This window comes from Ciona intestinalis, chromosome 13 (genome assembly GCF_000224145.3).
Source record: "Ciona intestinalis chromosome 13, KH, whole genome shotgun sequence".
In the NCBI taxonomy this organism is placed as follows: Eukaryota; Metazoa; Chordata; class Ascidiacea; order Phlebobranchia; family Cionidae; genus Ciona; species Ciona intestinalis.
Genome location: NC_020178.2, coordinates 1,652,108 through 1,663,098, shown reverse-complemented (window position 1 = coordinate 1,663,098; position 10,991 = coordinate 1,652,108). Strand labels below are relative to the sequence as shown.

The 10,991-nt window shown below is 38.1% G+C and overlaps 2 protein-coding genes across 5 annotated transcripts; one reads left to right on the top strand and one right to left on the bottom strand.

Moving 5' to 3' along the window:
- Positions 1-83: 83 nt before the first annotated feature.
- LOC100182221 lies at positions 84-8,476 on the bottom strand. 4 transcript variants are annotated; one of them, XM_018814662.2, is made up of 16 exons: positions 8,394-8,476; positions 7,180-7,344; positions 6,664-6,870; positions 6,093-6,323; positions 5,895-5,930; positions 5,428-5,526; positions 4,876-4,994; positions 4,505-4,584; positions 4,226-4,327; positions 3,689-3,792; positions 2,566-2,699; positions 2,012-2,110; positions 1,521-1,662; positions 1,206-1,293; positions 721-870; positions 84-337 (listed from the first exon to the last, which is right to left on the bottom strand). In XM_018814662.2, exons 2-16 carry the CDS (start codon positions 7,317-7,319, stop codon positions 101-103), a joined length of 1,968 nt encoding a protein of 655 aa, XP_018670207.1. In that variant the 5' UTR covers positions 7,320-7,344; positions 8,394-8,476; the 3' UTR covers positions 84-100. The 4 variants fall into 4 exon arrangements, with proteins under 4 accessions (XP_018670207.1, XP_018670209.1, XP_018670208.1 ...); XM_018814664.2 differs by having other exon boundaries at positions 84-334; XM_018814663.2 differs by having other exon boundaries at positions 1,206-1,290.
- Positions 8,458-10,986, top strand: LOC101242364 (acyl-CoA dehydrogenase family member 9, mitochondrial-like). The gene has a single exon (XM_004226780.4). The coding sequence runs from the start codon at positions 8,486-8,488 to the stop codon at positions 10,502-10,504; it is 2,019 nt and encodes a 672-aa protein (XP_004226828.1). The 5' UTR covers positions 8,458-8,485; the 3' UTR covers positions 10,505-10,986.
- The last annotated feature ends 5 nt before the right edge of the window (positions 10,987-10,991 follow it).

Below are 10,991 nucleotides of genomic sequence, written 5' to 3'. Positions count from 1 at the left end.
AGGAAGAAAAAAGTATCAAGAGAGAGGAAGCAGCATGAAGACAAATATAATAAAGAGAATTACAAGAGTAACAACCACGATAATAAAATATTTTCATTTTTTATTTGTTTCTTTTTTGCTCTGAAGAAGACTTAAGAACACCGGGAATTGTCGTCCCAGAAATAACGAGATCTTCCGCTCGGTTGCCGGTAGCAACCCTAGTGATGTCAACCCTTGGTTCCGGTGTGGGGGATTCCCCTTCGATGACATCACGCAGGTGTAATGGAGGGACCTCAGGAGAAGGGGGCGGGGGGGCAGGGGAGTAGAGGGCTCGATGCTGATCCAGTTTATCAACCTGCTGCAGAATTACTTGGTTACTGGGGATGTGTTTTGGTGGTAAGTGGGCCTGTCTGTTACCTAGGGGTTGTGGGTTCAAGGCTCAATACTATTACCGTTGTGGGCATTGTACAAATTGTAAGACACTCACAAAGTAACATACATGATAACTCGTATGCTGGCACGAGGTGTATGAAACAGGAAACCGGTGTTTAACGACTGTTTTTTTTTCCGGCCACATGAGGATAAAGTAAGTTACATACATTTATTCAAGACCTACAGAGGAAACAATCATCCACAAAATTACATGGTAGCTCGTAAGCAGGGACACACATGGTGTCTTTATACACCTTATGCCAACATAACAATCCCAAGTTATTATAAATGATAAATTAGGAAGCTTACCGAAGCCTGATGGGACCGGCTAGATCTGGATGAAGCTGGTTTTGAAACCGGTATTTCAGTTAGTGGGGATAAAACATGTTGTTGTTGTTGTGGAGCAGTGTTGCCAGCTATGGGTTCTGATGCATCACTCATGAAGTCAGTTTCATCAACCTGGAAACACTGGCTTAAAAACACAAATATATATTTAAAAATGAAAACAATCACCCACAAAGTTACATTCGTGGTAACACAGAAGCTGGCACGAGGTGTATGAAACAGAACACCCATGTTATAACGACTGTCATTGTCCCACCATGCGAGGATAAATGAGTTACATACGTGGTAACTTGTAAGCAGGCACGAGGTATATGAAACAGAACACCCGTGTTATAACTACTGTCGTTGCCCCGCCATGCGAGGATAAATAAGTTCTATTCATTCATTTATATGATCCACCACTTTATGTTATAGGGCTTGAGTGAAGCATTAGATAAATCAGAGCTGACCTGTGGCCATGGGACATTCCTTCCAGTGTTCTTCCCTCCCCCATTACTTGATTCAGATTCATCACCGCTCTTCAATTTTACTCCCCTGCTAAACAATGAATGCAATTTGTACTAGGAATGTAATAGGTGTAGCAACTACATTTATTTTCCTGCAACTAAATGTAAATCTGTTTTATCTGTAAGCGTGTTTTAACAACTGTTGTTTTGTCGCTATATCTTGTCTTTTCTCGTTTTAAATAATTCTAAATCTTCGCTACCGTAATCGAAGAGACAAATAAAGTTATTATTATAATACAACATAGAAATCATATAAACCTCCTCTTTACGGTTGATCGAGCGGATGAAAGTGTCGGGGGTCCAGATGGGTTTACGAGGACCGTCGAACCCCCCATTATGACATCATACTGGGAGTCTCGTTCTGTGGAGGGACTAGGAGGGGGTGGGGTTGGTAGAGGGCCTGTGGGGAGGATTTCGAGTTACAGTAGGGTGGGGAAGATAAGACACCTTTTTATTCTATTTCCTCATCCCATTCGGTAGTAAACAAAGAACATTCAAAGAATTATAAAACCATATCTTTACGACTCCCTTAGACTAGTGTTAATTGTTTAAAACACGATCAGGTTATTTGGATATTTTGTGCCAATGCTGTCCCATCTTCCCCCACCGTACTATATACTTAAGTGAGAAAAATTATTTAGTAGGGTGGGTAGTGGTACATAATGATTCTTTTAAATAAGAAATTGAGATGCCATTTTGAGCGGAATACATATCTTTTATATTATTTAATTGGCTGGATTTAAACTCACGCAAACACATGTCTCTTGGACTCCTTGGGTAATAGAAAGGTTTGACTGGGTGGGTCTCCTGTGTACCACCTCCAGTAATGCATGGAACTCCTTTCTTCGCTGTAATGTATGGATGGTATATGAACAGTGGGTGTTATATGTAACTTGCTTTATTTTGTACTTGACAGGCAACAACACTCGTTATAACACAGGTGTTCTGTTTCATACACCTCGTGCCCGCCTAACAATTACCACGTGTTTAACTTATTTATCCTCACATAGCAGGGTAACAACAATCATTATAACACAGGTGTTCTGTTTCATACACCTCGTGCCCGCTTAACAATTACCACGTGTTTAACTTATTTATCCTCGCATAGAGGGGCACGACAGTCGTTATAACACGGGTGTTCTGTTTCATACATCTCGTACCCACTTACAAGTTGCCACAAATGTAACATTGCAGGTGATTTTTTTCTGTATGGCTGATAATTTAGACAACCCATTACCAAGCTGGTCTTTAAGCATCTTACATTTCCCCACCATCATATAATCTAATAATACATACAACCCACCATCTTGAACGTTGACCTCTTGACCCCTTGACCCTGGTTCTCTTGTTTCTATTGGTGCAAGCTTGGATGGGGATTTCAGGGGGGAAACCCCAGATATTTGCATATTAGAATATTGTAAGTTACGCGACACAGACCTGGAAATATAAAGCGTAACAATTGAGATTTATTTGTTATAGTTCTATAGGCCTAACTTGGCTCATTACCCCAACATTGTATATGCACATTTTATTCTATATGGGTGAGGTCATACAGTGAGGCATGTCATGGGACCTGGGATTTAGGCCACATTTGCCTATTACCCCAACATAGTATACGCACATTCTATTCTTTATGGGTGAGGTCCTACAGTGAGGCCTGCCATGGGACGTGGGATTTAGGTCAGAGTTGGCTCATTACCCCAACATTGTATATGCACACTTTATTCTATATGGGTGAGGTCCTACAGTGAGGCATGCCATGGGACCTGGGATTTAGGCCAGAATTGTCCCATTACCCCAACACTGTATATGCACATTCTATTCTATATGGGTGAGGTCCTACAGTGAGGCACACCATGGGACCGGGGATTTAGGCCAGAGTTGTCCCATTATCCCAACATAGTATATGCACATTCTATATATGGGTGAGGTCCTACAGTGAGGCACGTCATGGGACCTGGGTTTAGACCAGAGTTGGCCCATTACCCCAACATTGTATATACACATTCTATTCTATATGGGTGAGGTCTTACAGTGAGGCAAGCCATGGGACCTGGGATTTAGGCCAGAGTTGTCCCATTATCCGTACATAGTATATGCACATTCTATATGGGTGAGGTCCTACAGTGAGGCACGTCATGGGACCTGCGGTTTAGACCAGAGTTGGCCCATTACCCCAACATTGTATATGCACATTCTATATGGGTGAGGTCCTACAGTGAGGCACGTCATGGGGCCTGGGATTTAGACCAGAGTTGGCCCATTACCCCAACATTGTATATGCACATTCTATATGGGTGAGGTCCTACAGTGAGGCACGTCATGGGACCTGCGGTTTAGACCAGAGTTGGCCCATTACCCCAACATCGTATAGGCATACTACAGTTGTATCATCCCACAACAAATATATCATATATAAAACTTACTTGTAATTCCCTATAGGAGTCTTAGGTCCATCAAGTTGATACACAGGTGATGCTGTGGGTAAAGCTTGTGAGGTTCGGTTCCTTGCGTCTTGGGCTTCTTCTATCTATTAATAATCACCATTGTTTAAACTACAATGCTCACTGTTTACAAATACTAAAGTAGAGACAACATTTATGTAACTGACAAGCCTCCAAAAAAATCCTACTTCCCCATAACATTACCCACAAAGTAACATACATGGTAACTTGTAAGCGGGTATGAGGTGTATGAAACAGAACACCCGTGTTATAACGACTGTTGTTGCCCGCCATGCAAGGATAATAAGTTACATTCATTCTGTAACTTTTTGTATTTGCTATCAGCTAACTTTTTTATTAGTTTAAAGTTTTTTTTATGCATCCCAGGACAAGATATAAAGTAATAATAAGAATAAAGCGATAAAACAACAGTTGTTAAAACAAGCTTACAGTTAAAATCACATTTACATTTATTTAGAAGAAAAAACGCCTGGTTGCTACACCAAACTATGTAAATACCTTCATGTTTCTTGTTTCGAACAAAGCAGTTTGGCTTCCTTTGGTTTGTTTAGTGATGTCTTGGACAAAGTGGGGTGGGACCTTGTATTGGGGACCTACTACCTGTGGGTTTAATATGGGTGCGTTAGTTACGTGTTAGTTGGTGGAACTTATTCATGGTTATCAATGGTTGCCACTCTCATGCCCACAGTCGAGTTGCTAAAGGTATTACAGTGTATTGATAGGCAAACACAATATATGGATAATTAAGCATAATAGAACGAAGATCCATACACATACCTGTTGCAGTAGGAGCCCAGCTTGTTTACTGGTGAGCAAATTGTTTTCAATGGCTTGCTGCATTATTCTGATTAAAACATCTAAGAGCAAAGTTTATTAATGATTTGGAGCATATGGCATATAACAAGGTAAAATGTATTATAGCATGGTGGGGCAACGACAGTCATTATAATATAGGTGTTCTGTTTTATACACCTCGTGCCTGTTTACAAGTTACCATGCATGTTACTTTGTGTGTGATTGTTTTTATGTATGGCTAACAATTTGGACAACCCATTAGTGACCACTGGGTTGGAGCAATTGCTACTAACTATCTTTCCCAGGATACATACATCTTAACACTGATAGATAATACATTAAACACAACCAACCCAGGGGAACAGATCTAAGTTGATCAATCTCGCTCGGAGTTTCGTTTGTGAGTTTAGTGTCGTTCCCATCAACGGGGGTGAATTTAAAATTCTTCATTTCAATTTGTCGTCTTTGTTTGCTGGAAAAAGATCATGTTAGTTAAACTTATATATATATATACACGTATGTTGTATATGGCCTAGAATTTGGGTCATAGTTTGCCCATTACCACAACACCCAGATTAAAGTATATATAAGTATGAATGAATGAAACTAAAATTAATTGCCGATAAAACTAAAATTAATCCGTTTCAGCAACAACATCATATACCCTCTCATCCAGATGAGGTCTCTATTAGAAGACTAACTGGATAATAATTAAACTCAAATGGCTTGTTTGTCTGCTAGCGTGCTAGGTGTAGCGACCACGCTTATTTTCTAAATGTAAATATGTTTTAACTGTCCTTTGGTTTAAATAATTTTAAAACTTGGCTCCGTTATCCAAGTTATATTTTATTATTTTTACCAATGAGACAAACAAGTACATTGCAATAATCTCTATACAACATTACCTGATGGTCTTCCTCCCTTTAATAGCTTTCATGCTGTTATTCTTCGGGACTTTATCAATAGGCAAGCTAACATGGGATAATGTATGGCGGACTTTTGTTCTGTGGGAAATATAAAGTCATGATTATGTAATTGGTGGGATATATGTAACTTATTTATCCTCGCATGGTGAGGCAACGACAGTTGGTATAACACGGGTGTTCTGTTACATACACCTCGGGCACACTTACGAGTTACAACGTATGCAACTTATTTATCCTCACATGGCGGGCAACAACAGTCGTTATAACACGGGTGTTTTCTTTTTTTAAACACCTCGTGCCTGCTTACAAGTTACCACTTATGTAACTTATTTATCGTGGCATGTCAGGACAAGGAAAGTTGTTATAACATGGGTGTTCTGTTTCATACACCTCGGGCACACTTACTGATATGTGACCAGGTAATTATTTTATTGGAAGGTACTTACTTGCTTTGCATAGTTGGTGACCCTTCAGTAGTGGGCCTGAAATATAAATATGTTTATTTGGTTTAATAAAGTCGTGTCCATTACTTTAAGAATTATATATTTGAGTGACTTCTCCACCAAAATATCATAGAAGCCAGACATAGAACATCTACTATAACAGCTTGCCCAAATATGCTAGATAAAAAAACATTAAAATACCTTTCATTTCTTGGGCCCCAGACGTACACTGTTTTACTTTTAACTGGTTCGAACTCTGGCAATAAGTCAAGATCAATCTTGTTGCACCATTTCCTCGAGGGGTGGGGTTGCGTCTTGCCTCGCATGTGGGAGCCAAGGTCATTGGAAGAATAAGTACTCGAGTCCCCGAACCCATGCGCGCTGTGCATTGGGGTGTTTGCGGGGGCGGGGGTGAAGTCATCTGATGCATTCCTGGGGGTAGGTTTTATAGTGAATACGGGTTAGGATTACAACTAACGAATAAATGTAACTTGCTTATGTGATAATTTTGTAATCTAGACAACTGGGTGAAGTCCTAGCTTAGCTGAGGAGGAAAGGTTTTATGGCAAAAAGGGTTAAGTTTGGCCTAATGAACGAATGAAACTTTCTTATCTGAACAGTTGTTATTCCAGTAAGGTTTTGTGTAAAAATGAAGACAACCACGTGCTAATAATGGGCTGCTATGTTGCCATTGGAACTGACCAGAAAATCTATGTTGTAGGTATACACATCAATTATTTTTGTAAAATTTTTAAAACCATTTTTTTTTTACCTTGCAAGAGATTCAAGCGTGAGTTTGGGCAGTGCGCTAACCCCCTCAGGTGGAATGTTCTTCATCTTTTGATCCTCCCTGGATGGTGAGAAGCGATCACGAGGATCATATCCGTACTCATCCAGGAGATTGAGGATGGTGAGAACTGGAAGATCTGGTTCCTCTTCTTTAGCAGAAGATGGCCGGGAAGATACGGTCTTCATTTTTCTGTTTAGATTGATGTAAATTGTCGATTAAATTGTTTATGCTTAGTTAGTGAGTGATGGTACTTATAACACTGGTGTTCTGTTCTATAAACCTTATGCTTCTGTTGTATTTGTTATACCATGGGTGTTATGTTTCATACACCTCGTGCCCGCTTACAAGTTATCACATATGTAACTTATTTAACCTCGCATGGCATTATATGAGTAAAAAACAAACATGTGAATACAGTGCATGGTTATTAGTAACTATGTAAAAAAACATGTAAATATCCTGGCTATGTGAAAAACTAAGCGTACAAAACATGTTCACCTCATAGCAGAGTACGGATCCAGTTTAGCTTTGTTCATTTCTCTTGTTATCTTCTGGTTGGTTGCCCAACACACAGGGTGTTGACACACTTGCATGCCACAAATGGTTTCGTCTAACACTTTATACGTCATATATTCCATTGTGGCTGTTTTTCAAGGCTTGGCTCTAGATTTTAATTGATACAATAGTAATAGAATATGTATAATTTTGCAAAAAAACGTGCAAGCATTTAAATTACACAACAGTCAAAATTGACAAACGAACAGTCAAAATTAATCTAAAATTCATTAAAGTCAACAATTTAGCACCAATACAGTAAAAAAAACAAATTGCAATTTTTTCAGGTTGCTACAGCTAAAACATAACAACCAGTGTTTCACAATCCTTTACAAATTTGAAATAAAATAATGAAAATGATTTTTAAGGTAATTTAACGTAACTAATAAGTGCTTTATTTAATCTTATATATTTTTGACTAAATTATGTTAGCATAGTGTGCGTTTGTATATTTTTAAATTGAGGAAAAATACTATTTTTAATTACACAGCACGTTATTTATACTGCGGTCAGCAGTGTTTCCAAACGTTTCTATTTCGTTTTTTAAATACCTTTAATCAAATTAAAAGGCCACAGAACTAGTATTAACATGATAATTTGAAGACAGAAGCTTGTAGAAATTAGAAATGTAAAAAAAATAGATTACTTTTTTGTAATTTACCTACGTAAATGTTATAATATTTATCGCTACAAAATATACACGGTAACACTCGCATGCCTTTTTGCAGACAGATAGACTTTTTCATGAATTCTGTATACAATACAAAACAGAAGCATATGGTAAGGCGTACACCATATAACGTCCTTTGCTATTCACAACAGCTATATTGCGGCTTGAGTTTTTTTCCTGGCATATTTTTGCCTTGTTAAGTTAGCGCGAGCATACAAGTATACATACAGTTTAACGTACTTGTTTTTTGCGTACCTAATCAATACAGATGCCTTTCTTTTCTATGGGCATTGCAGATCCGCGCTTAGTCGGTGGTTTATAACGTACAACGGCAAAACCAGTGGTTACAATAGTGCTAATCTTTTGGGAGTATTGTCTATATACCTAAAAATAGCTAAAATACGCCACACTTAGAATTACATGCGGAGATGCGGTAAGCATAATTGTATATGGTAATACGATATAAATTGCTTATTACACTACGTACCTTTTTCTAATCCGTAACAAAGCAGCAGTTGTACCAGCATAGCTTTTAATGCTTCTTTTTCATTTCAGTTCTTAATTTGTGTTGTATTTGTAATGGTGCTGCTAAAAGTAATACCAAAGGTGCTAAACAACTTAACACTAAGGTTACCAGCTTTAAATCCATGCATTTCATTCTATGGGGGCAAGAAATACAATTATAACCTTGGAAAAAACAGGTTTTCAACATGTTCAAGAAAATATGCTTCATTTGCAAGGGAATTGGCTCTAGGGAATCTAAACATGAAATGGATATTTCCTTTCCCTACCCTGCCTAGTGAGGATGATTTAAGTGAATTGAATCAGTTGTCTGATGCAGTGGGAAGGTTTTTCGATGAAAAAGTTGATTCTAAAAAGATGGATGAAGAAGGGAAGTTTGATCCAGAGGTTGTGCAGGGTTTAAAAGATCTTGGTTTGTTTGGCATGCAGATTCCTGTGGAGTACGGTGGGTTAGGGTTGAATAATGTTCAATACGCAAGAGTGGCTGAAGAATTATCATCAGATGCTGCTGTTACTGTTATGTTAGCTGCCCATCAAGCTATTGGGTTAAAGGGAATCCTTATCGCAGGGAGTGAAGAACAGAAGATGGAATATCTTCCTAAGTTGGCAACTGGCGAGTGGGCTGCCGCGTTTTGCTTAACAGAGCCCTCTAGTGGGAGCGATGCCGCGTCGATTCAATCCAAAGCGCATTTAAGCGATGACGGGCAACATTGGGTACTTAACGGTGAAAAAATTTGGATTACAAACGGTGGATTCGCTGATGTTATGACAGTGTTTGCTAAAACTAAAGTAATGGATGTTAATGATGAAGTAAAGGAAAAAGTTACGGCATTTATTGTAGAGAGAAAGTTTGGGGGGGTTTCAAGTGGGAAACCAGAGGATAAACTTGGTATAAGAGCATCTAATACTTGCGCTGTTAGTTTTGTGGATACTCATATACCTGTTAAGAATGTATTAGGGGAGGTAGGCGGTGGGTTTAAGATTGCTATGAATATTTTAAACAGTGGAAGATTCAGTATGGGGACCACTGTGGCCGGGCAACTTAAGCGTTTAATTACTTTGGCTTCAGAATATGCAAACCAAAGAACTCAGTTTGGTAAAAAACTTGCAGAGTTTGAACTTATACAAGAAAAGATATTCAATATGGCAATGCAAGCTTATGCTATGGAAAGTATGGCTTATATGACTGCTGGCCAGATGGATATTATGGATAGTAATGGAGAACCACAAGATTGCTCAATAGAAGCAGCCATGGTAAAGATATATAGCTCTGAATGTGCTTGGAGTTCTGTGAGTGAATGTTTACAAATATTTGGTGGTTTGGGGTATATGAAGGACTTCCCTTATGAAAGAATGTTGAGAGATTCAAGAATTTTGTTAATTTTTGAAGGAACTAATGAAATATTACGATTATACGTGGCTTTGGCAAGTCTACAGTATGCTGGGGCTAAACTACAACAGAGGTTAAAGGCCTTCAAAGCTGGAAGTATGAGGGAAAAGCTAACAGCAATATCAGATCAGTTTAAGGAGGAATGGTATCTTAAAACTGGTAGCGATCGTGGCCAAGTTCCTGAGCCTTCATTTTCAGTTCGTAACTATTCGAAAACCAAATCCTGGCTGGATCCATCACTTATACCAATGGGTGAAATGTTAGAAGAAAGTACTTTGTTATACAGAAGAAGGGTTTATCAAATGTTAAGGAAATATGGGAAGAAAATACAAGACCAGCAATTGGTATTGAAGATCCTTGCAGACTCTGCTATACAGATATATGGGATGACTGCTGTACTTTCTAGATGCAATAAAAGTTTGATCCTAGGTTTGCGGAACGCGGATCATGAAAGAGCTCTTGCCGTTGCGTTTGTTAAGAAAACATACCGGGATAATTATCTTATAATGTCTCAATTGGCGCAAGTAAATTATGACGATTATTACATCATGCAACGAAAAGTTAGTAACGACCTAATGGAAGAACGGAGGTATCTTTGTCCCCACCCGCTGGAAGTTACACATAAAAATGAAGAACATCCAAAATATTTAGAACAACTTGAAAGAATTAAAGCTATAAAAGATTGAAGTTTTTGTTCAAGTTTACTGTTCTTGTATTACAAATATTACTGTGCTTGTCCTACAAAAAGTCGTTTAAATATTATTATCTGTTGTATGCTGCTAGTCATATTGTAGGATTGAAAGAGATCTTTTATTGTAAGTGTCAACATTTGACATCATATTCAATAATAATTGCCAAGATCCCTTACTGAAGTATTACTTAAGTTTAAAATTACTTTGTTTATCCCTTTTTCGATGTTTTTTTTCTTCAGTTAAATGTGTTTAACCTAAATGAAGCTCTATGCGAAGTTCTGATTTGCCAAATAACTAAAAATGTTCAAGTATGTATTTTCCAAAATAACGTTACAATAATTCTGTAACAAACATCTAATGATATCTATAATTAGTTTTGTAAAAATCCATCAAACTATATAAACATTACCTTTAAATTCCAATTCTTTCCAGTGTTTCTGACAGATTGCTCAAGTTCACATATGATTTACTTTCCAGGTAT

Coding starts and splice junctions, on each gene's coding strand:
- LOC100182221 (XM_018814662.2), bottom strand. CDS start 7,319: ATGGAATATATGACGTATAAAGTGTTAGACGAAACCATTTGTGGCATG. Junction 2,700..3,688: donor ACTCCTATAGGGAATTACAA/GTAAGTTTTATA, acceptor TTATATTTCCAG/GTCTGTGTCGCGTAACTTAC. Junction 2,111..2,565: donor AGAGGTCAACGTTCAAGATG/GTGGGTTGTATG, acceptor CATACATTACAG/CGAAGAAAGGAGTTCCATGC.
- LOC101242364 (XM_004226780.4), top strand. CDS start 8,486: ATGGTGCTGCTAAAAGTAATACCAAAGGTGCTAAACAACTTAACACTA.